Below are 26,650 nucleotides of genomic sequence, written 5' to 3'. Positions count from 1 at the left end.
TGCAGTAACCAACGAGACACCTCACTATTAGTGGCTCATCATTTTTCACTTGTCAGCCATGATGGCAATCATCTTGATTATCTCGTATCATTTTTGTGTGAAAGATTTTTTTTACATTTCATTTAGATTCGTTTTGTTGACTAAAAATGCGTATGAATTGATACCTACCTCTCTTGTCATCTCACGTGATTATTTTTCTCATAAAAATTCACACTCCTGCCTTTCAAATCTGGCCGACATCTTAGACTTCGGGCATCAATTTTGACCGGGGGGCTTTTTTGACTTCAATAATGACATGTACGACCAAAATTACATAGGAAATGACATATCACTTGCCTTCACCGTGACTTGCCTCCAGCTTCCGGAATCCCCGCTTAAAATTATCCGGTGTAATTGTAAGAAAGGGAGTGACACCATGCTGTAGGTACCACCAAGAAAATAATGTTTTCGTTCTTAGACTCATGCAGAAGTTCTGAAGACTCCAACTGTAAAAACTTACAGAACCGTAGGAGGAAGATCCTGAAGAGCTTCACTGGGAATGTGAATCAGCATGTGTTGATTAGGATTTTCTCCTATACTGACTGGAGAGGGTACGGCAGGTGCGTCGCGTGAAATGCCCTTATCTTTATTGAGAAATTATATGGGCTTAAAAATGAATAAAATAGCTCATTATAGATGCTCCTGTTAACATCATTCCTACCGTGGACGGCCAAACTGATCACCCTCTTAATTATCTCGTATCATTTTTGTGTGAAAGATTTTTTTTACATTTCATTTAGATTCGTTTTGTTGACTAAAAATGCGTATGAATTGATACCTACCTCTCTTGTCATCTCACGTGATTATTTTTCTCATAAAAATTCACACTCCTGCCTTTCAAATTTGGCCGACATCTTAGACTTCGGGCATCAATTTTGACCGGGGGGCTTTTTTGACTTCAATAATGACATGTACGACCAAAATTACATAGGAAATGACATATCACTTGCCTTATCACGTAAAAATTTGAAAAAATGCACCCTCCTGCCTTTAAAATTTGGCCACCATCTTGGATTTGAGGCACCAACTTTGACCGGAGGACTGTTTTGACTTCAGTAATGAAATCTACGACCAAAATTACATAGGAAATGACATATCACTTGCCTTATCGCGTAAAAGTTTAAAAAATGCACCCTCCTGCCTTTCAAATCTGGACGCCATCTTGGATTGGGGGCACCAATTTTGACCGGGGGGTTGTTTTGACTTCAAATATGAAATCTGCGACCAAAATTACATGGAAAACGATACCTCACATGACAGGATATGCACAAGTGAAAATACCGATATTCCGGAGGCCTTATTATGGGCGCCATTTTGAATTTTAGGCATTTTGAGGGGTGCTCCGGGATCGGACAGTGCTAGCATTTTAGGATACTGTTTGAGAGAACCTATTAATGACGTTTACATAGGTTTTGATCACATTTTACATTGTTAACGGCGTTCTCACGATGATCCAACGCGAAAATTCGGCAAAACATAGCGAAATCAGGGCCCCCTGCCCCCCCGGCCCCCATGGCCTCAGAATTTTGGGCTCACTTGCGAAATTGAACCTTCTATAGGTAAAGATGATATCCTGAAAGTTTCATGCTTTCTTCCAGAAATGCACGATTGTTATGCTTATCCGCCCTACTAGTGCGGTTTGCGGCCGATTTGAGCCGCGAGTAAAATCGTCGATGAGTTGTGTGATGAGCTGATTGCGCTGATTTTAAGGTTGTGTTTACCCGATTCGCAGTCAACCGCACGGCCGTGCTAAGGAAGAACGCCGTAAGATAGCATTCGAGAGTTGCCTTTCCTCTGAAGAAATGTTTATTTTTGAGAAAAGTACTGAATACTTTTCCTTGAAATTTTCAGAAAATTCAGGGCATATTCCAAACAAAATTATCTGAGAAATTGGAAGAAAAATATCCACAAACTTTCCTAAAAATTAGTGATTTGTCTTAGGAAATTTGGCAACGCTTGAAGGCTCATAAAGCGTTCTTTCTTAGCATGGCATCGCAGCCCACGAAATTGAGGCCTTTCCTCTAATTTGTGGATGGAATCGTTTCTTCTCTTTGATTTGGAGGTGTAATGGAAATTTTGACGATGGAGAATTGGACACTCCGAAAGTCGCAAGAGAAACATCGCGCACTCGGTCGGAGCTGCGCCATATCACAAGCCAAAAGTTGAAATATGAGGTCAAATGAAAACGAGACATAATTAGGAGAAAAAATGCAGAGGCGATGACGGCCAACTCGATTCGACCACACGACATAGATTCTGGAGTTCACGACATTGCGGACTGTTTACAAACAAATCTGCAACATTGATGTCAAATTTATCCTCGAATATTCCGTGTTATCAGTCCATGAAGAATTTTAAAAAAGTGTGTATTTTTACGCCCGTATACGTAGCACTGTTCTTGGCGGGGAATGAAGAAAATTTGGATCTCTTCACAGGTCAGGGAAACCGGGGAATGTCAGGGAAAATTTGTTAAATCACCTTCATTTGCTTTCTAGAATGGGTTTGAGGGTTCAAACAAGAAATTTTGCGTGAAAACTATTTACAATTATGCCTTCATAACCACCCGTCTCATCTTCAATTGTCAGAGAATTTCGCCAAAATGTGTCAGGGTGATTAGGGAATTTTATTTTCTGAATTCTGTGGCAACCCTGAAAATTCCGTATTCGCCGGGCTAATACTGCAGTTTTCTATACGTTTGCAAAAGGCGGAAAATGTCAACTCCTTTTGCTTTGCATTATTCCCTGAAATGTAACCGTTCATAAGTAAAGAGGCCTTAGCTCATAAAAAACTCCAAATTGAGTTATTGATGTTAGAAAATACAGGGGAGTGTTCGACGAACATTTTGCGCCGAAAATGCCCATTAACAACCGTTAATAAGTTATACGACGATTTGAAGTTTGCAGTACAAAAACCATACCCTTTAGAAAAAACTAGTTGAAAAATATTTCTCTGCCTTCGCGGAACAAATGCTAAACCTGCGACAACACCGCGTAACCATCAACACGCGGGTCTCATGGGTGATTCAAACTAACGGATCAGCCACTGAAGATTAACGGAGCCCCGTATTAGCACTCAAAAAAATATCGCAGAGACAAACATTTCACGAAGAGCATAAGCATTTTGGCGGCGAATTAAAACGTATACGATCTATTCGTTTCAAATTTTGGACGATACGTATGCGGAAGGGTTCCACGATAGGAAGCTTTCGTCCAAGTTTTCATTTTCGTTACTGTCATAACGGGTTTCAAGTGTCTGAAATGAGGACCCATACGTGCTCTATGCCAATCCAAACGTTTAGCAACCATCAACGATCAAGCGAATTTCTCCGCTGCGGTGGAACCGTCTCCATTCTAATGGCCCGAAATTTATAGGACTCAAGTGTAGAATAGACACACCCCCCCCCCCCCCCCCCCCTAACACAGAATTTTCCAAAGTTAAACGCGAATATTTTCAGAAATGATTCTTAGGATCAAATTGATCGCGCATGTAGCAAAAAGGAACCAGCGTGCTTACATTCTATTCAAAATCGTGCAACTTCTTCTTTTTTTAAAAAAATACTCAATATGTGTACATAATTAAAATTTACACAATTATTTTCTCTTAATATTAACAATCTTTTTGGTAATGAGCAAAAACTATTTGCTATTCTGGGAGATTTTTTAGATAATTGTGAAGAAGTAACATATTTACAACACAGTAATTGCGCTGGTTCCTTTTTGCACACAGTTAGTTTTCACACAGAAAATCCCCCCTTCAGAGTTACACCTCTTGAAAATTTTGGTTATGAAACAGTTTTGTCTTGATTGTGACGACGGCTTGGAATGATATTCCATGAAAATAAGCATTTCTCTGTTCGTTCACAAGCTGAACACACTTTGAAATAAAAAAAATCTATATCTTATTTGGAGGGGGGGGGGGGGGGGCGTGGATTTTGGAAAAATCCAAAAAAAGGTGAATTTTTGGGAGAGCGTTTAAAAAAGAAAAATCCCATTCTAATCTTAAAAATTGATTCTGAAAAGCCCCGCGTTTAAGCTTGGGATTCCCTGTAAATTTTCTTGGGTTTTTTTTCTGAGTTGACAGCGGCATGATATGAGTACAATCTCACACCTATTGCTGGGACTTTGCGCGTATAAGCATACAGCTCAGAATGAAGGCGTTAGAAAATTACGGGCGGCAGCTCTACCATGCTAAGAAAAAACGTCGTATGAATACTCAATAGGTGCTACATTTCCTTCAATTAAATGTTTATGTTTATGGACAGCTATGAACATTTGCTCTTGAAATAGACAATTATTTAGACTCGATTGCGAATAAAACCCCGCGAGAAAAATTGGAGGATGAATATTCACAGATTTCCCTCAAAATTCGTATTTAATCCAAGGAAATTTGGCCACGTCTGAAAGCCCATACGGCGTTCTTGCTTAGCATGGCAGAGCAGCGGTGATTTAGTGACATTTGCATGCACGAACAGCGATGTGCGCTTGAAATACCTGCACGTGTTGAGCTCACTGTTGCCAGATTGTACCGAAAATATCCCCATTTAAATTCTCGTTAAAGATCTACATTTAATCGCAAAATCTGGCAACTTTGGTCTCTCGTTGGCTGATTCGCGCCCAAGATCCGCTGTAATTTTCTCCGAGGTTTTTCGGCCGGCTAATCGCTCGACCACACCGTACAAACGCTTCCTTTAACAGATGAGATCGTACATACGGTCACACACTGCCGTGCTAAGGATAAACGCCGTATGAACCTTCAGGCGTTGCCAAATTTCCTCTGATAAAACACGAATTTCCTGGAAAATTTATGAACATTTTCCTTTTGATTTTTGTTCGCAATTTCACCTAAAGATTCTGAAAACTCCAAGGAAAAATATTCATAACTTTGCTTGAAAATAAACATTTTATCGAAGGAAATTTGACAACTCTCAAGTGCTCATACGGCGTTCTTCCTTAGCACGGCAGCACAGGGGAGTGAGTCGATCGCGAAAGTTGGGCATGGTGTGAAAACTTTAAAAGCTCTTTTGCATACTTTTCCAATTCCAACACTGGGAAAATCTAGGATAACGTGGAAAATTCCCGAATGATAAACATATCTTCATCAGCTGAATAATGCATTTTTGACGATTGACTTAACCTCTGAACAAGAATAAACCACGATCCCGGAATGATCCTGGCGCCTGCGGTTGATGCTCTTGATAGAGTGCTACAATGTTGCAGGCCTGTCGCTCCGATTTGCAACTGGATGTTGAGTTTGTCGGATTGTCAACACCACCGAGGTTGCACAACCGGTCTCATTAAAGAGTTTAATAGGTCAAAACCAGTGTTTATCCGTCCGGTCTCAGATGCGGTGCCGGTGCGTTGACAGAAATATATCGATTTATCGATTGATCTGCCATTTAAACCTATGAAAAAGGATCGATAAACAGGGTGCTCGCAATGGACACTTTAATAATCGATTCTTTTTCACAGCTTCAAATGGGGTAATGTCGATAATCGATCATTCACGCCTCGCCACTGTCATTAATTGATCACCTCGCCCCCGAGGAATGTCGCACTCTCCTCTCTTCTCGCTTTTCGCGCATGTACTTCGCCTATTTAATAATTTTTGCGACTTTCCGCAAAATGAAGTATGAGCCGTCACAAGGAAGTAGTTAGAAAATCGTAGAATTGGCAATATTTCCCGTAGAATGTTGTCGAGGAAACATACACATGTTTCCATGAGATTTTTCTGCTGGTTTTTTTCTTTTAAATCCAGAGAAGAAATATTCTCAAAATATTTGTACAGTGTTTTCATGAAGATATTCACGTTGGAATTTTTTCAGTGTATTTTGAAAGTAACCGAAAATTATTTTTAAAATATTCCGGCCAAGTATCTAGACGAGGTCTGGACACTCCAGGAGGGAACATGTGAGAGGTTTGAAATTATTTTAAAAGATTTGAAGCGTCTCAAACATGTTTCAGATCTTACTAAATTGATTTTGGTAATTTTTTGCAGAGTCGGCCGTGGATGTGAGACATGGCGCGGGAAGGAGGGGGGGGGGAGTTCTTGGAGACTTGATGCTTCCCTTCCATCGAAAAATTAAACTCCGTACCACCAAACTTACTAGAAAGCAAATAGTATTGTGTCTCGATTATTCCGTGGACCATTATTCTCCAGTGCTAATGGAAAACTCCGTATGAACATTGGAAAGTCGCCAAATTTCCCCGAATAAAACATGTTTTTGTGGGGAAAGTTATTCATGTTTTTCTCTTGAAATTTTCAGATATTTTAGTTGAAATTCCGAACAAAATTGTCTGAAAAAATGGAAGAAAAGTAATCAAAATTTTCCCGGTAAATTCGGCCTTTATCGAAGGAAATCCGGCAACCTCTGAACGGCATTTTTCCTTTGCACGGCAGTACGGTACGTCGCGTCGTGCATTTCCATTGTCGCCCCCCCCCCCCTCCCCCGACTTACCCTTCCCCTTTTCGCTGAGGCCCACGATGGCGCGAAATCTATTTTTCGAAAGTTAAGTTTTAACTATGATCTGCAATCTAATCCTCAAAACAAGGGGTAGCGAAGAAATGAAAACAAAGAGGCGGATTAAAAAAAATCAAAATTGGGTTTGACGCAACATGTTGGCATTTAGCCCGTTATTTTCTGAAGGTCTCTGAACAATAAACTTGTATGAAATCCGTACGATCTTATGAGGTGGGTTTCTCCATTTGACTGTCACCGTCCATCATGTAGCATGTGCAAAATGTTCTCACGTCAAAAATTGGTATCATATGTTCGTATGAATAAATCGTCGGAGTTGTGTGTGAACAACTGCATTTCTTTGTCGTTCAAGCTCCGAGTTGCACCATCATGTTTTGAATCGTGTGAACTGCTCGTCTGTCTACACAGTCTTGTGATTTTTCCTTATTTTTGAGTACGATTCTCTCGTGCCTGGTTGAATTGACGATTCCGAACATAGCATTATGCAATATCCAAAAAAAACAGCGCTTCTGAGAATGATGCTTTGCCACCCAGTTCCTCGGGATTTCAAAGGGAGAGCTATAGAGTTTTTTCTGTCTGCGCAATAATTCGTGAAAATTTGTTAGGAACCTTTTCCATTAAAATTTTTTTCCGACATCTTTGGCAGCTTTAAGAACATATCTATTTCACCATTTTTTTTTTAAACTTGCCCCTTGGTTCATTGTAATACGTCCCTAAAATAACTTTGTTTACGTCCTTTTAGATAGAAGATCTCAAAATATCCATTTACAAGTAAATTAAAAAAGAAAAGAAAAAAAAAACCTTTTTTTTCTTCCTCTTTTTTTTTTTTCTTTTTGAAGACGAAGAAATGTCTACCGTCATAGTTTCTGCATCCTTATTTTAGATCAAGAAAAGATTTCAAATAAAAAACAAGAAATCTGTTTGATTTCAGGAGGTCCATTTCGAGGTCAAAAATCCTAATTTGCATTTTTAGAATAATCAGACTTTTTTACATTATTTCAATTTTTCTTCCTCCTCAAAAGGGAAGAAAGAAAAGGAATGGAAGTGTACTATTTTTCAAACGATTCGTTGACGTATGAATGGCGTAGCGTTGTGCATGAAATGAATCCACCCAATGACGCAGCTGGAGCAAGCATCGCTTGAGGTGCCGACACTAATGCGACGTGAAAAATCACCCCCAGCGGAACAGGAGCTTAGGTGTCAGAGCCTCGTTTATTAGTGTCGATAAACACAGGCGATAACTCGTCGCTTGGCTGAGGGCTGACATACGGGCGTAACTACACATTGAGATGAGCCCGGAAAAGCATTGGAATGTATGGAGGACAGGGTTCATTGCAAAATGTATATAGTTACGCCCTTTTGTCCGGTAGGCGACGAACTGATAAGCCAACGGAAGCGCGAATTACCCAAGAACAGCCTTTGATATGGTTCCCGCCCAACTGAGAAGTTGCAAAATATCCGCCATCATAAGGCTCCGTGTGAACTGAAAGGAACAACTAGGGCAGTTTTAATGTAGAAACGATTTTTAGCATGCGCCCAACCGAGTATTTTACAGAGACATCCATGAAGTTGTAGCACGTATGCCGTATGTGCGCACTGTTTTCCCTCGAACGTGCCTTGACCTCCGTTCCTGGTGATGAAACAGCACGGCGAAATGGATACAAATTAACGAGTTCCTAGGTTAAGAAATTGCCTACTCGAGAAAATCGAAGGCGCGTCTTCCAACGCGGTGACAGTATTCTCTTACAGCACGCACAGCGGAATGATGCGCAAATCAACGTGCTCTCTTTCACTCGTAAAAATTGAAGGCGCACTCTTAGATAGCGATCATAAGATTGTAGCCTTCCAGTCTTACAAAATCGAAAGACGTTAAAATACTTTGAAATTCCAAATTAAGAGCCCTACACGATTGTTTATAGTCTTATTATTTTTCAAAGTTCTCAATGTTGGTAGGGTTAATTTGCGTACCTCGGCGGTGTAATTATATTATTGGAATTGAAACTCAAAGCTACACACGAAAAGACGAAGAGAAAACGGGACGATCCTGTTGGTGGAGGCGGGTGGTTATGGAATGGACAAAGTAGGTGAGTAAAGTACGAACTAACGGCAACCCACCAGAAACCCTATAATTATTCCATCATTTCCCCCCTCAGTCTATTTAAAAAACACTACCCGTTTCAACCAATAGGATCGCCCCATTTTCTCTTCGTCTTCTTTTCTGTCGTTTCGTCTATCAGTTTCAATAATCAGTCCAGTAGGAAACGATGAATACATTGAACAATGAATGAATGAATGAAAAAAAAAAAAAAACGATGAATCGGGCTTGGAGGACAAGGCGCATAAGTGCAGGTTTTGCTATTTCGAGAAAGACATGTTTGAAGTTTCGTAATTACATGGATGCTTACGGCGGAAAGAAAGTTCAAACTGGCATTTTGATGTTAACAAATTGGAATTTTGGAGCGAATTTTTCACAGAATATGCATTCTGATTACTTTTACTGTAAATCAATTATATCTTTTTTTTCTTTCTCCAAAAAGTGCACTGGAGCGCCTTGTCCTCCAATCCCCCCAATTCTGGCGAGCGATAAGGAAAGATATATTTTTTTCTTTTTGCACTGGAGAACGGAGCGACAACGTTTTAAAGTGTCGTGATTTATGGAAAATGTGAGATGGGGCTGAGGGTCGATAACTGTCATGAAAGGCGCGGAAACGGGCGCCGCACAGTGGATCGAGCAATCAGAGAGGTCGCACATGAAATTGTTGACTAAAACTGCAAATTTTAATGTTCAATTCGTCCCATTTTCAATTTTGAGGGGTGCCCCAGGAAGAAAATTTCACGAGGAAACCAATGGAACTATGTTTAAATTCTCACAGTTTTGATTTGACGGAGTTATCAGCTTTTAAAGTTTCCAAATTTTGTTTGACCTCCCCCACTGACTCGATCCACTGTGCGGCGGGCGGGTTCAGCAAAGGGATGCGCGACGACGGGAGTGAAGGACGAAGGTCGCCGGTGATTGAAGAGAGCCTCAATATCGATGCGGATATTTAAGAGCCTCCGTGACTTCCGCCTTATCCACCGCCTTGTCCCGACCCATCTCACGGAAAAGTGGTTCCTTGATTTTTGGCACAAAGCACTCAATGAAGCTCAGGCCAAAATCCAGATAGAAGGCCCACTTTAGCAGGGTGTCTACCGGTCCCCAAAAGTCCCCATTGCCCCCAATTATCCCCGATTTTGGAATTGTGTCCCCGATATCCCCAATTTTCTTGTTCAGGTCCCCAAAAAATGACAAAAATCGTCCTAAACACCGGCATTTTCAAATTTGCCCGCCAGCCGCGGCGGCGCGGTATTATCGGGAATAAAAAAACGGCACTTAGTGTTGCTTGGTTTTTCGTATGTTTTCATCGGTTCAACATAATTTGTGATATTAATCGTATAAACTAACTAGCTCCCTTTTTCTTACGATTTCGAGAAAAAAGTCCCCGATTTTCTTGAAAAAACACCCCTAATAGTCCCCGACAGCCCCTAATTTTGGTTTTGTCTAATTATTAGACACCCTGTTCAGGCAATTTTTGCCGAATTTGGCGACTTTTTGGTCCGAACTTTCTTTTGGCGTAAAGTTCAAATTCGGATTCAGCGTCAAAAATTACGCAGGAATCACTGAGAACATTGCAATACGAGACTTTTTTCCTTATTTGCCAGGACCTACTCGCTGAGCACAGTTTGAATTTAAGGATTTCGAGGGTGAGGCCCTTTCCACTGTCCAGACGCTCGAATTTTCCGTTGTGGTTCTTCGGGGAAAATGGGTTAGAACCATAGGTTTTTTATTCCATATTCTGAATGTACCAGGTGAGTAGATCACGTGGTAATTTATTGCGTATTTTCAATGCCAAAATCCTAGGCTAGTCCGCTTTTTAAAAAGTTCAAAATCTCAAAGGAGTTTCAAACGCGCCGGCGCCGGTATGGAGGGAAAGTTATAGCAGTCATTTACGGGTGCCCACCCCGATAATATTTGCAGATTATTTAGTAAAAACCGGAAAATTTCAGGGAATTTGGTGGTTTCAGGAAAAATCTGGAAAATCGGTCATAGATCAGGGAATTCTGATTGCTCCAAATGTTTGATTAAATTGATCAATTAAGCTGATTTTTTTTAATCCTCAAGTTCATTACGCAGCTAGGTGCCAAATTCTGATAATGGCAACTCATTGTCGCAATTTATCAGTGCTTGCGGCGTTGTTTAAAGCTTATCCCACTTTGGGTCTCTCTTCTTGGGATACTACCATCTCTTATGCTGTTTCACGCTGTATGATTCTTTCTGAGATGGGATCAGATGGGTATTACCTGCTTAAGTCGTAACTAGTGACTGCAGGCTTCGCCAATTGGTTTTCCGATCGTGTCAATCATCATTTCCCTATAGAACTCAGAAGAATCATAGGTGCAAGCAGAGTCCTATGGGCGTTAATGGTGTTTTCACCAGTCTATCAAAAACGGGATTGCGTCTGGAATGTGTAGTTATTTCCAGGGGAAAATAAATTTATCTCCCCACTGTTTATCATCGTTTCCGGAAAGTATGACCGAACCATCGAGAGAGAAAAAAACGCGGTAATTAATGCCTCGGTATGACGTATACAAGGGTTTGTAATTTTTTCCGTTGAAACGACCGGCAGAGACATCTACCGGAGGAATACGCAAACACTGGGTCACCGCACAGTGTTCAACACATCGCTGCGCTCAGATCAATCGAGGAAATGTCTGAATATTTAATCGGTTGCTACTGCTGCCATTTGTTATGATCAGTATTTTTCAGATTCGTTTATTATTATTGTTGTTGGGTTTTTATCTTTTGATTAATTTATCCCTTTCTTCTTTTGGGAGATTCATGATTTTGCGATGTTCGCAATGTTTTCCTCGAAATGAGGTACAGGTTTTTATGAAATTTTTCCGCTTCCTAGATCGGAACATGGAAGATTAAATTAAACCAGACACAGACAAGAAGGCTATCCAGGATACACAAAAAATTATTGCTCATTTCCTATTTTTTCTAAAAAGAAGAAAAAAATAGCCATCACTATTTCTCGTTCGAAAATGCTTGTTCAAGGGAAGATGAAGCTCAACCTCAGGTTAATTGCAATGTCGCGAATCGACATGTGAACGTATTTCTGCTAAAAGGAACTGTGTTCATAGGTTTTGCGTGAGACTTAGTTCCTTTTAGCATAAATACGTCCATGTTACCTTAAATCTCCTTACCGTTCAGCTCATGCAGGTCTTCAGATCGCAATTTTTTTAAAAGGAAAAAAAAAAAGTTTTGTTTCCTTCGCGGTATAGCCTGGAAGGAAACCTGAAAACATTGCTCAGATGAAAGACTGAAAAACTCAACCGAGAAGTACCTGCAAACCCTTAGAGTTATTTCAGACGTGATCTTCGGAATGATGATTTATCGAACGAAACAATGGACCACTAGACAAGGTACGATTTTAAGCAATCTGATACATGTTTCTTAACCAAAATTTTACGTAGAACACGATTTGCACAACAAAAATTACTGGGACTAACTCCTAACGAAGATAATAACGTTTTTATTTCACATTGGTTACGAGGAATTTGAACTGCCCGCTCACAAGAAACTCAAAGCTCTACGTGAGTCAAATCGCGCACTACAACGGTTTCAACAAGCTTCTCAATCGAGCAATGTTCATTTCCCACCATGTAGTGTTCAAACTATAAGCAATTTGCTACAGCTGAGCCAAAGCGTCAAGATTGAGGTCGCCAGATTTTTATATCGCAGAGACTGTCATGATAATGTTTAGCGCGCGATGTGAATTACGTAGAGCATTGAGTTTTAATGAGCGGGTAGTTTGAATTCACGTTTCAGAAATCATTAAATATCTTCGTAAGGAGTTGATTTTGGTAGTTTTTGTTGTGCGAATCGTGTTCTACGTGAAATTCTGGTTAAGAAACATGTACTAGAATACTTAAATTCGTACCTTGTCTAGTGGTCCATTCTTCCGTTTTCCGTAAACTTTTCCTATTCTCCCTGAATTCTTGTCATGAACGGAATGCCGACCGGTGAACCGCGGAAAATGGTCAAGGAGGAAACGTCACGCCGTAAAAACATGAGGAATTCTCGGCGACATAACGCATCACTGATCGATGAGGGATTCTGAGAAGAAAGAGTGAAAAAAAGAGTCTATCTGACCGATTTACGTATGCCGCCAGCGTAACATATCGACGGTGAAACTACCAAACCACGTATCTCGTTTGCGGTGTTTAAAAATCTACGCTCACATTTTATTTTTTTGAAGTAGACCAAATCAATATTATTCCTTGAAATTTTCACGGAATTTTCTCCGCACAAAAAGGAAAAATCACAGAAATTTTCAAGACTAAACGTTAAGTAGTTTTTCATTTAAAAAATAAAGTATCACAGGAAGTCTGCGACGTCGCAAACCGAGATACGTGGTTTGGTAGTTTCACCGTCGATATGTAGATCAGTTCTGCCGTGCTGAGGAAAAACGCCGTATGAACATTCAAGAGTTGCCAAGTTTCCTTCGATAAAATGTTTATTTATGAAGAAAGCTATGGATATTTTTCCTTGGAATTTTCAGGAAATTTGGATGAAATTGCGAACAAGATTATCTGATAAATTGAAGGGAAAACGTTCACAAATTTTCCCGAAAATCAGTGATTTATTAAAGGAAATTTGGCAACGCCTGAAGGCTCATACGGCGTTTTTCTTTAGCACTGCAGAGTTGTTGCTCCAGGTTCATGAGGCCATTCAGTTTCTGGTTAATGGTCAGAAGGAGTGACGAAACTTGACGAGTCTTAAAATTGATACTTACCTTGGATTTAATCGTACGATGTTCGGTCATTCCATGGAGACAAAAGCCTCGGTTCATATGGAACAACAATTTTTTTGGTGCAGGTAACCGGAGTTTTCAGTCTTAGGAATTTACTAGCCGTTCTGGGCGCGCTTCGCGCGCCCGTCACGCCTAGCCGGGGGCTTCGCCCCCTGGACCCCCAGTCACTCGCTGCGCGAGTGACATTCGGCTCGCTTCGCGAGCCGATTTTGTAGTAGTTGCAAATTTTTTATCACTATATTTTGAAGATTTCATAGAAAACATTATGAAGTTCTCATTCCACAATTAACTTGTAGAATAATAATGGCAGGGCAAGAAATAGACTATATCTTATGGACGGTTCCCACTTAGTAAAAACAGCCAACACCACGAGAAGGTGAGGAACCATTGTTAGCCACTTTTTTTTTTTACTTTTCTGAAAAAATTTACTGAAATTTTAGTTGCGTCCCCTATAAGGAAACACGGAGAAAAAAATTTTGTGCATGGAACCCGAAGCTGATTGTGAGATCATATGGATCTCTGAAGTTTTCGGATCACGCATCCGAAAAGTTAAGGTCCATCATCTGCCGAAGTTCGGGTCAGACAACTGAAGTAGTTCGGTATATACCGAAGGTTTCAGGTCACACATCTGAAGTACTCGGTGCATACCGAAGTGTTTCAGATTTCTGACCCGAATTTCGGCAGCTGGACCTCAAGTTTTAAGAGATTCATATGATCTCAACGTCGGGTCCCATGCACGAAGTTTTTTCTCCGTGTGAGTATTAATATAAATTTCAACACAGTCAAACACAGTAGAGAACCAAGGAAATCACAGTAGAACAGAGAAAAAATACCGTCGAATAAATAAAGAAAACTATTATCGAAGAAATTCTAATTATTTGGAAAGTAATTCGCTGGCGTAGGTAATCAATGCGTAGCTGCGTAGGAGCATGAGCGAGATTTATCATCAACTGACCGCTGCTGGCCGGTAGGTACCTGGGTGGGCGAGCGACAATACGTAAGCGGTGGCATATGGTTCGATTGACAGAGGAGTGGGGAACGGTCAGACGTAGGGGAAAGGTTCAGGCTGAACCGTTCAGCACAGCGCAGCGTCAGTCACCGGGTGGGGAAGAGAGTCCGGGAGGGGACACTTCCCCTCGAGTGAAATAGAAAAAGGCAGAATCCTTCGAAGTTTATATTAATGATAATCGGTATTGGCTCTCCGGTCGGGGTATCTTGCACGGAGACGCGGATGGACAAGTTTCAGAAATTTCTTTAAGTTTCGGAAAAAGTAAGAACTCTCCCAAATTACGTAGCTAAGTTTTTTCATATTTGTAGAAATCTCTTGAAACTAATGAACTCTAGTTTTTTTGTAGAATGAAAGTTTTTTTTCACAAAATCGCAGTTTGCTGTATTAACGTCTATTTTTCGGTCAGCGCTTGTTCTGTACCCTCCCACGAAGTCGTAGCTCGCTTTAGAATGTCGTTTTTCATCCATCTTATCTTTTGGAGCCAAATTCTCACTAATGAAGAAAATTTGGAAGTTTTTTTAGACTTGTGAAAATTTTGCGTGAAGGTATTTTTGTGCATTCCTGCTGCCTGGAACCTGCAGCGGTTCTCGAGCATTAGTGAATCTTTCCAAGCGTGAAACTAATGGATGATTTTGGAGTGAGATCTTCAGGTTTTGGTTTTTCCCCCTGGAACCATCAACATCAACGGGGGTAGGAATTCACCTGGCCAGAACTTTACTCGTGGCTCAAGTCCCGGACACGATGAAGAGTTCCACAAGTTGGCACTTATTTGGCACTCGCGTCGGCGTCGGTGGTGAATTTTCTCCCGGCGCGGGGCGTCGCGGCGCCCAGGTCGATCGGAAGTGCGTCAGCGGTGTTGCCACACTTCGTGGGAAATTTCTTGCTCCTCTCGTATACATTTTCATCACGAAAATGATGTTCCTGAATCATCATAAGCGGAGCTTCGCGAAAATGTGGGAATCAGGATTTTTCAAGGGACGAAACTGGACGTAACTGGCAGGGTTGCCACAGTCAGGGAAAACCGGGAAATGTGAGGGAAAATCAGGAACGAAAATGTCAGGGAAAATCTCGTACAAAAATGTCAGGGAAAATTTGTTAAATCACCTGCATTTGCTTTCGTAGAATGGGTTTGAGGTTTCGAACAACAAATTTTGCCTGAAAACTATTTTCAATTATGCCTTCTTAACCATCCGTCACATCTTCGATTGTCAGGGAATCTCACCAAAATGTGTCAGGAAAAGCAGAGAAATGTCAAGGAATTTCATTTTTCAAATTTTGTGGAAACTCTGAACTGGGGAAATGAGGAAATTTGTGTGAGAAGGCGTGTCACAAATCAGGGATTTCTTCTGTTTTCATTTCAAGATTGGATCTTCATACTTTTTTTCCTCTCAATGTTAATATTGCAATTTCTTTTATACAAAATGGACAATGGTATACGCCAAAAACGATTTCAATTTGATGGCTTTGCGTGAACTATTTGCGTGAACTATTTGCGTGTTTGAAGGATTAAACCGGAGATGAAAAAATCTATTGGTTTTTTTTGAGAACCTCAACATTTTCTGGGAAGAATCTAGTTTTTCCCATGAGAGTTGGAGGACATTGATAAGAAAACCCTGTGTAGCGCAGCGCACTACTTGTAATATTTTGCCAAAGTGACTTGAATCTTTGATGTTTATTTACAAATTCATTTTAAGTAAAGTGGATTTTTTTGTACACAGTCCCCATGGGGAGTTCACTAGTGGCGTAGCGTGCTTTGCAATATAACGATTGATCTGCCGTTTAAACCTATGGAAAAGGATCGATTCAAAGGGTGCTCGCAACGAATACCCTAATAATCGATTCTTAACCACAGCTTTAAATGGGGAATTTCGATAATCGATCATTCACGCCTCGCCATTGGAGTCCTCTCACGCCCTGGGACTAGTGTATTTTCGTCGGAAAATACACTAAAAATTGATGTCAGCCAACAAAATAAGTAAAATCTTCAACGTCTTAAAATCTTAGTGGAACCATTAGTTATATTTGATTATTTCATGTTAAAAACAAATTTGTAAAGACGAAAGCAGTCTAGAAATGTAGGTATGTGTAAATTTGTTCAATTGTTAGTTTACAAAAACAAAAAGAAATAAAATGAAAAAATGATGCCGCTTTTTCGGAAATTGTTTTTTATTTCGGAGACCAAGATTGCCCGTTTTTCTGTTCCTTTTATTATCTGTCTCTCTCTGGCCTAGCGTTAACCGAGGTTTCTGTTTTCTTTTGTTTCAGTCCTATGCAGCGATCGCGTAAGCCAAATGACCAAAACTTATAATGACGTCGAGGCAGTCACAAGGCTTCTGGAAGAAGTGAGTGTTCAACTTTTAACTCCCTCGTAATCCATGTAATCCCTCTCGTTCAAGAGCCCGCTTCGTTTCATCCCTTCTTACATCATTTTAACCTGTCGGTGCAGCTTGCGTAATATCCCGCATTGACGGAGGCGCTCTTTGAAATCTAACGCTTTCTTAGGAGCATTTGCCGAGGAAGATAATCCCTCCCGGTTGTGATGTCATGTCGGAAACCCATCCAAGGTCAACTCGTCCGCGTCAAGGGTAGTTTTTCCATGGGGTTGATGTCAGTCGTCTGGATTTTCTCGTCGCATACTGCCATGCTAAGGAAAAACGCCGTATGAATCTTCAGGCGTTGCAAAATTTCCTTCGATAAAACCCGAATTTACTGGGAAAATTGCAAATATTTTCCCCCAAAATTTTCAGACTATTTAGTGCGCAATTTAATCTGAAATATCTGGAAAGTTCATGGAAAAATTATGCTTAAATTGCGTCAAAAATACACGTTTTATCAAAGGAAATTTGGCAACTCTTGAATGTTCATACGGCGTTCTTCCTTAGCACTGCAGCATAGTACTGCGGGCTGATTATTAAAATTGATAGACAAATCTATAGATAAAGAAAGCAAAGGGAACATGGAGTGATCCTATTGCTTAAAACGGGCGGTGGTCTTAGACTGAAGTCTCTCGTGTGTTACCTCCTCTTTCCATTGCAACGATACCTCCTTCCACCAGTACTGTCATGCTAAGGAAGAACGCCGTATGAGTCTTTAGACGTTGCCAAATTTCTCTCGATAAAAACCGAATTTACAGGGAAAATCGTGAATATTTTTTCCAAAATTTTCAGACAATTTTGTACGTAATTTAATCTAATACATCTGAAAATTTCAAAGAAAAGTGTGCATGACTGTCGTCAAAAATACATGTTTTATTAAGGGAAATTTGGCAACTCTGAAATGTTCATACGGCGTTCTTCCTTAGCAGGGCAAAGTAGAATCGCTCCATTTTCCCTTTATCTTCTTTGTCTACCAATTTCAATATTCCATCCGCACCGCGCTGAGGATGATCGTTGTATGAACATTGATGCCAAATTTCCTCCAATATTTATATATATTTGAAGCAAGTCTTCAATATATTTCTGCGGAAATGTCAGTTTCTTGAAATCAAATTGCGAACAAAATTCTCCGAAAAATATGGAACAAATATTATCATAGGAAATTTGGTATCTTCCAGAAGCTCATACTCGAGTCAATCAGAGGGGTCGGACTTGAAACTTTTGACTAAAACTGCAAATTTTGATGAGTTAGTCATATTCTAAACTCAAAGGGGTGTTCCTAGCAGAAAATTTCACGGGAAAACCAATGGAACCACTTTTAGAGCTTCAAAGTTTCACATAAACGGAGTTATAAGCGTTTAGAGTTTCCAAATTTTGTCCGACCTCTCCTATCGACTCGATCCATTGTGCGGCATCCTTTCCTAGCGCGACTGAGTAGCTTTCATGTGCTTCTTTCTTTATTACATACTATCGAAGCGCAAAAGTGGGTGGCTTACATCACCTACGTTTCTTGTCCACATTAATCGGACAACATTTCACAATTAGGTACTATAATTTCCGGCTCATTATAACAACAACATATCGACGGTGAAACTACCAAACCACGTATCTCGGTTTGCGACGTCGCAGACTTCCTGTCTTACTTTATTTTTTAAATGAAAAACTACTTAACGTCTAGTCTTGAAAATTTCTGTGATTTTTCCTCTTTGTGCGGAGAAAATTTTGTGAAAATTTCAAGGAATGCTATTGATTTGGTCGACTTCAAAAAAATAAAATGCGAGCGTAGATTTTTAAACACCGCAAACGAGATACGTGGTTTGGTAGTTTCACCGTCGATATGTGCTATCATCATCATGTGCTAAATCAGGTACATATGTATGTGGACATCACTGAACGACAAATCCAATGTAGGAAAAGTCATCCCCCATTATGAGGAGTATCACAAGTGTCCTACAATGTTTGCCAAATATTACTTGTCGTTGGGGGTTTTTTGCCCTCCCCTAAAAATTGTCGAGCGAATTCATCTGAAAATTTTGCAAAATTTTACTGGTCGTCTAAAGAAAATTTTGCAAAATTTTAAACGAAACCATGTAACAGTTTTCTCCAAAAAATGAATAAAATGTCAGCAAAAATTTAGTGACGTGGGGCTAGTGATGAATTTCCTGAGTGGGAACAAAATGGTACTTTGCCGTAAATTACATCAAACATCAAACATAAAACCTGGCATCGGGCAGTTTCTACCCCAAACCGCAGTAATTTGTACAATGTCTGTAGAATGTTAGACACGAGTCGAATTGTTAAGGTTACAAGCTTAACTCAGGGGTAATCATTAAAAGCTTCTTAACATGAACTCTCATTCCAAGCGCTTTTGCAATTCTTTTTGACTAATCATACGAATTTTCAATAAAGTTGCATCTGGGCACGCAAGAATACCATTCCTCCTGCTCTTATGTAAACTCGGTATTGTGTTCAACGGAAAAAACAAGAAATCATTCCAAAGATGTGCTCTTTTTACATAGATGATGAGTTCTTCATTGACTCTCATTTTATGATCGTTGTGTTTTTCTCTCTCATCGTTCAAGTGCATCTATAAAGCATATCCTATTCTCAGTTTGTGACTTTTCTCAGTGTGTTCTCGTCTCCTAACTACTAACAGGTCAGTATATCTGTATTTACTTTGAGAATTAGCTACCACTTAAGTTCTATTTTCAGTGCCTCAGCAACTAACTTTCACCAAATCGTAACTCGATAATTATCATAATTGAATCGACGTATGCGAAAACGTCCAATGTCCAAGACAGTGTTTCAGAATTGGAGTGGACAATTTCGTTGTAACCTAACGACACAAGATGGTTTAAGACGTTAGGAATGTAGAACAATTTAATAAATAAATAATCTCCTGAGTGTAATTAAATGTTTACAAAAGAGATTGATCCTATTCATCAGTGTCGTTGGAAAAAAGAAACCCACTGCAATTATGAAACCCTGCATTGAACAACGGACGTTTTCGCATACGTCGATTCAATTCAATCTTCTGTTTTTGAAATTTATTCATCTCGTATATTGGTTGCATTTATGCAACGCATTTCAAGTTCATTACAAAAATGTCAAGAGTATTTTTTTAAAAAAAAGTATCTTTTTTTCCTTATGAACTCGCACTGAAAATGTTCCTTTTTTATCTACCAACTTTCAAAGCTCTGCTTAGAAAGAACTTTGATCTCTTATGTAATTCTCAACAGAAAATGTGATAGTGTGGTGTATGTAAGGGTTTAAGGTGTTTTTTTTCTCCTTAAATGTTGAAAATCTCCTTAGAAGAAAAAAGGATGAAGAGGGTTTTAAAAAAACTTGTGCAATTCATTGATAGTGCGAAAATTTTAAAATCCAAAATCAGAATAAAATAGCATCAATGCTAAAAATGAAACCCTAAAATTAAATACCGGGTGAATTTCTGAGGAATTGATTTGATTTCAGGAACCCTTAAATTGGATCTCATTTATCACAAGAGAACCAGCACGATTACAGTATTTTTCAATCTGTTAAGCTCCCTCTTTTCCTTAAAAAATCTTTAAAATATTTTCCCTTCGGAGTCTTTGTTTATCTTTACGTTATACTTTCATTCGCAACTGACAATAAAAACAATCTAATATCCTCTAATTTTTCAGGTTTGCAGTTGTGGTTTAACAAATACAGTACAGATTTAAAAAGCATTCAATCACTGATTAAAGGTAAATTATGTTCTTATTTCTTCTTCCCTTTACTTTTACTCAACATTTCATTCTGAAAGAAAATTAAACATGTTTCGAAGAATTGAATATTTCTCTCAATGATAGAGAATCTAGGCAGGGCGCTATGATTCGGAAAAGACTATAACTTATGAAACTAGGTACTGCTTCAGTTGTCACCATCTCTCTCCTACATTTTGCGTTGTTTCTCTTCATTTTTAAGTCTTTTTTTTTTCTATTTTTATTGTATCAGCCTTTTATTAATTTCAATCAAAACTTTTCTTGTTTTTAGTCCTTTCACATTTATGTTTGTAAGGCTCTTGTCTCAATTCTTCTCACCGTCAGTTCCTTTTCTTCTCGATTTTTACTCTTTTTCAGTTTCACATTCCTCCCTCATCAAAGTTTTTTGTAATTATTAGTAGTTTTCACTATTGATAATTCGAGCTTGCTCCCAGACTATTCATTTTAATCAACTTAAATTCTTTTTCCGAATCTGCTCTTGGAAATATTTTGGCTTATCCGAGGGCTGTACTCATTTTTTCCAAGTGGCTCTTAGTTTTGTTTTTCCATTTTGCGAACGATTGGAAAGCGTCAGAATGAGTAAACATTGGAAGTTTTTTAAAAATTTCGAGCTGGTGTTTTTGCTGGAACTTTCCTGAGATATTTTGAATTGTTTCATATATCTAGTTGAGAACTTTTTGACCGCAGTAAGTGAGGGGGAGAAAGGATCATTTTTTTCAGTTTCTGTTTGAAACAGCATGTTTCTTTTTAGTCACCTGCGTTAGTTAAGTAAGTCAGTGAGCTTGGATTCAAAGTACGTGGAACTGTTACGAGTACGAAAGATCTGTATTTCTTTACTCTGATTGCTTCAATTTCTGACTCGTGACATCAGGATTTTTACCTTTCTTTTCTATCTATTAAACCCTTCAACCTCTCAATTTTTTTTTTTTTTTTTATTTCTTATTTTTTTTAAATCTCCCGTCTCATTTCATTTCGGAATTTATTTAGTTTCTGGTCTTCTCTTAAGTTTGTCATCATTGCTTGGTTAACATATTTTGAGCTGTTATTTTTCAAGTCGTCACATAAAATCTCAGGTTTCCTTCTTTTCGATATTTTCCCCTATCTCCTTGATATCGACGGCGAAACTCCCAAACCACGTATCTCGGTTTGCAACATTGTAGACTTCCTGTCATACTTTATTTTTTGATTGGAGCACTACTTAACGTTAATTCTTAAAAACATCCATGATTTATTTTCGCCGCTTGGGGCAAATCCTGGAAAAATTTCTAGGAATAATGTTGAGTTGCTCTCCTTTAGAAAAGTGAAATAGAAGCAGAGACTTTTGAACACAGCAAACGAGACACGTGGTTTGGAAGTTCTATCGTTGATAGCCTTTATTTCTGTGTCAAAACATTTCTACAAGGAAATATATCTTTTGTTTCGATCGAACTTTGAACATGAATTAATTCAGTCAAGGCAACAGGATTTTGCTCCCAGTTCTATCTGCCATAAGTTTTTTATTTATCACTTTTAAATCATTATTTTTATTTTTTTTATTTTTTTCTAATTTAGTTTTTTATTGGCACATTTTGTAGGGTACATTTGACAATACTCAATGGCGGTACTCTAGTATGCAATCTTTTCTCATGATAGAAAGTATTCTACTTTAAGTTTTTTCCCCTCAATTTATGAGTATAGCTTTCTGATAAAAACGTATTTCTCGACCAATAGTCATCAGGGAAGCCAGAAAAGAAATGTAAATGGAAAAGCCAGCAATTAGAATACCATCTTCCTTTTTTTTGTCTATCAGGAGGGGGAAATTTTTCGGTTTTTAAAATCTTGTCGTTCAATATGAGGTCAGGAGAGACATCAGGAATATTCACTCTTAAAGGCAGTTCGATTATCTAAAACATCTTTTTTGATTTGTTGCAGATAATCAGCAAGTGGACCAGTTGAATCGGTTTTCATCTTACTCATACGGCAAATGTAAAGCAAATTTAGACAACCATCATATCGCCTGGACTAACGTTAGGTTCTAAAAAATTTAAAAAATTTCATTTCAATTGAGTTGGTGAACATGATCCAATAAGTGGGTTGACCTGCTACGCAATAACCTTATTAGGTCATTCAAGTGAAGTGCCAATGAAAAAAGCTGACTCCAGTATTTTATAGACTTAAAGGAGAAGGAATGTGAGATGGTAAAGGCTGTGCTGATGATCAAAAAAAGAGAATAAGTAATTTTAAAGTATGAACCCTCTGAAAATTGACCTTTATTTAATATGATGTCAGTACTTTTGATGCCTCCCAAAAATTTTATTCAAAATTACCAAAGCTGCCTATAGTTAAATGAAACGCAACGTTAAAATTCAATGGAGCTCATAGTTTGTTCGAGGTTGAAACGAAATTGATTAAATCCGTTTTTTGGAAGATCAAATTTTGCAATAGAATCTTCTTCAATTTGGAACTCTTACTTCCGCATTCAGATCGACTTTTGGATCAAATCTCCCAATGAAAGTTAGCGGTTTTTTTGTTGTGTTTTTAAATTGTGATCTTTGACTGAATAAAAATTGACTAAGAATGGTGTTTTACGGTTTCAATTAATTTCATCAGTCCTATCAAGTGATCAGACAGGTTAAAAAAAGAATGAAAAGGAAATTTTGTACACTATATTAATCATTCTCTAATGTTCTCAAATGAATACATGATTTGCTGTCTTTAATTAATTAATTAATTAATTAAATTAAATTATACGTTGCTCCGAATTTCAATTGTGAGTTTTTATTCTGTTTTTGCTTCAGTTTAAACCATTGCCACTCGTCTCTAGTAACTGACCAGGGCTAAGATTAAGAAACATGCTGTACAGAAAGAAAAAGAGGAAAAATTGTATATTTTTACTTCTCCCTCTCAAATCTTTAAAACGATTTCTTCCAAACATTTTCGGTCCCAAATTTTTGAATTTACAATGGTGAATCTTTTCCTTTCCGAAGTTGTACATCGTGTCTCTCTATCAACTTCGATTGTCAGGTATCAATTAGTCTGCAATTCACCAACCTCTCCTCTGAAAAATTGTATTCAACAAAATCTTCTGTTACAAACTTTAAAGCAGCCAAAAGTGATAAAATATCCCTAAACAAATCCAGTTTTCTTCTAGTTTAATGATATGTGATACACAAACTGTAATCATGGAAGGAATAGAAAGGCGCTTTTTTTATATTTGATTCACGCAGCTCTCCTATGGTGTAAAGTGGCGATAGAAAAATCTCAGTTTTAAAAATACTTGTCCAGCTTTCCGTGGTTCCTTTCTTCTCCTTTTTTTTTTTGTTTGCTTAAATTTTAAATATTCCGCTTACTTCCAAACTTGGCTGCTAATTTGTTTCATTCATTTTTCCTCCAATACTCAATTATCCCTTTCATTATTAATTTCTCTCCTCTTGCTACTATAAAATTATCCACCCAGCTCTTAAGCACAGTTCTAATGATTCTCTTATGTACTTACTGGTAGTTTTTTTTACATTCGATTATTAACCGTTTAAAAATATTTATTGCTTTGTAATAAGTTACTTCTCATTTGTCTCATCTGTTTACCTTCAATGTCATTCCTTTGAAGTATAACGACTTTAGTCACCAGAGATGTGGCAGTGAAGTGTTTGTTGCTGTAAATAAGCAAGTTTCCAATGTTTCCGCAATCAGTTTAAAAATACGATCATTTTACGCTACCATTCATGATTCATGAAAGCAAAATGTTAAAAACATTTTTGACTAAATGAAACTAAATCTCTCTCTAAAGCAAACTCCTTCAGACCCAACATCAAGATAAGGCCTTCCATTGAACTCATCTACTCAGAAAATTAAGATGATCCATGCGTGTGATATAACTGTCCTTATTGCAAGATTGAAACGAATTTGGACAAATTTTTTATTATTATATATATTATATATTATGAAAAATGATGAATAGTTCTTCCGCATGAGTTCAAAACGCTTCTTCCGTAAATAGAAACAAACTGAAGGCTTCAATAATTTATGACATCCGAAATTGCTATTTAATTCTGTGTCAATCGCACAAATCTTTTTTCAGCCATATTTGTCAACCTCGTCGCTCAGCTCAAAATTTCGCTTGGTTCTTAATCGTTTTTGTTTTTCTTTGTGTTCGCAGAAAGAAAAGGACATAGAATTAACAGCTCGTATTGGAAAGGAGCTTCTTGCACATAATCAGAAATTAGAGAGCACTGTTGCCGCTCTAGAAGTAGAAATCAAAGCTGCTAATGAAAAAATCACTCAGTTGACGTATGATTTGCACCGAAAAACAGAACTCATCAATGTCCTCACGAATGATGACTCGTGTTCAGAAGCAAGTGAGTATTTGGGGGCATTGGGAGTATTTTGACTTGTTGCGCATGTTTAGCATGCAAAATTAAGGAATGATGACAGTCTAGACCTAGAGAGCTATGGCTGACCAAAGGATGAAGATGAAATCTGCCATTCAAAGCAAAAACGCTGTAATACTATTCTAGGTTTATTCAACTTTTTCTTACAAGATATAATTCAGGTAAAACAAAGAGTATTCATCTCTCATAATTTCAGAATGATTGTGGCATACTACTGAAAACTCAAACTGAAACAATGAAGTATTTTGGTGATCAGGCTCTCTCAGAACAGAACATCGTATAGGTGGTAGAACTCCTGAACCACATTTCTTGGTTTGCGGCGTTTCAGATTCCTGTCCTACTTTATTTTTTAAGTGGGGAACTACTCAACGCCAATCCTCCAAAACTTCCGTGATTTAACCTCGTTGTGCAAAGGAAGCAAATTCTGAGAAAACTAAAAAGAATGATGTTGACTAGTTTTCCTTTGAAAAAATGAAAGAGGAATGGAGATTTTGAGACATCGCAAACAAAACGAGAAAAAACACAAAATCTTGATTGGTGTTACAGTGTTTGTGTTATGGTCAGCAGGAATTGTGTCTTCACTTTTAAATAGGAGTCTCATCACTCTTGCCAGTTCGGCAGCTGTGAAATGTGGCAAACTACTCAAGTCACGTTTGTGGGTTGTTTTAAAACAGAGGAAGTCTTCCTCAATTTTTTCTATGCTTCCAGTTTTTTCTTCAAATGGTTACCATTAAAATCACGTTTTTGGCTTCAACAAATCACATATTTTTTTTGCTTTTTTCAAACGTACAACTGTTCAAAAGAAATCCAGGTCAATGAAACCTCTGTAAGTCATTCGAATCCTTACATTACTCCTACAATTTAACACATTTTTTCTTGCTTTCTACAAATCCTCTCTAGTCTCATACCTTTTTTGTTTTCAGGCACACCAACCGGTGGTGTTAGTCTGGAGTTTATGCAAAGGCGAATCGGCCTCTTGGAAAATGAAAACAAAATATTGCGGGATGAAACATCACAACTTGCATCGCAAACTGATGAGATCGAGGCCCAGGAAGCAAAATTATATGCTGAGTTATCAGGTACACTCATAATCGGTGCTTTTTGCGAGTCAAGTCTTCAATTGAGGCGTCAGCTGGAATAACCACCTATAGCTGAAAACATAGTTTCGAGAAAATCGCATTTAAAGGTTTGACTCTGAGATGCGTTGCTGGGTTTTTGCAGTAGGAAAACTGTATAAGCATTTTTATGTAATTGGTAGTATCCCTTAAACGACCCACCATGTAGTTTTTGGAAATATTTTAGTTTTCACTATAAAATTGACAATAAAAAGGTTGTTATAGGTGGTTATTCCGTAGAACACCTAATCTCAAGGTAAAATGGCTGAATGAGAATAATGTGTCCATGGAGGAAGGTCCCTTTTCCTGTAAATGATCACAATTTTTAAGCAGGGGTTTAGATACCCTGATTGCTAGCTACTTGCTGCAGTCAGGCAAATTTTTTAGAGGCAAAAACCTTTTGATTTCTCCAAAATTAACTTTGGAATTCTGTTTTTTTAAAAATTGTTCACTTCACTGAAAAAAAGGACCCCGCACGGTTCTTATGGAAAATTGCCCTCGGTCAAATGCGTTGAAACTTCAGTATGTTGTGCAGCATGTCATCATGAACAAAAGTTCCAATAGGCCAAACAAGATCCCATGTGCGGTTTTCGAGATATTCGCCGTTTTATGTGCGTAAACGGAGGTTTCGCGCGCTCCCGCCGGAGCCATACCATTGTGCGGCGCCGCTCGT

The 26,650-nt window shown here is 38.5% G+C and overlaps 1 protein-coding gene and 1 long non-coding RNA gene across 11 annotated transcripts in view; both read left to right on the top strand.

Moving 5' to 3' along the window:
* The window catches only part of milt (trafficking kinesin-binding protein milt), a 104,622-nt gene that overhangs the window by 62,785 nt on the left and 15,187 nt on the right, over positions 1 to 26,650 (top strand). For all 10 annotated transcript variants that reach the window (XM_019054703.2, XM_019054696.2, XM_019054702.2 and 7 more), the window contains 3 exons: positions 16,643 to 16,719; positions 24,631 to 24,829; positions 25,786 to 25,941. In XM_019054703.2, coding sequence (XP_018910248.1) covers positions 16,643 to 16,719; positions 24,631 to 24,829; positions 25,786 to 25,941 — 432 coding nt within the window. The remainder of the gene's footprint in view (positions 1 to 16,642; positions 16,720 to 24,630; positions 24,830 to 25,785; positions 25,942 to 26,650) is intronic.
* LOC140225254 (uncharacterized) lies at positions 16,726 to 23,055 on the top strand. The gene is made up of 3 exons (XR_011900397.1): positions 16,726 to 19,408; positions 20,415 to 20,477; positions 22,407 to 23,055. It is a non-coding gene; the product is annotated as an uncharacterized lncRNA (long non-coding RNA).

This window comes from Bemisia tabaci, chromosome 8 (assembly GCF_918797505.1).
Source record: "Bemisia tabaci chromosome 8, PGI_BMITA_v3".
Lineage (NCBI taxonomy): Eukaryota > Metazoa > Arthropoda > Insecta > Hemiptera > Aleyrodidae > Bemisia > Bemisia tabaci.
Note: the sequence above shows the minus strand (reverse complement) of the source record. Positions and strands in the feature narration are given on the sequence as shown.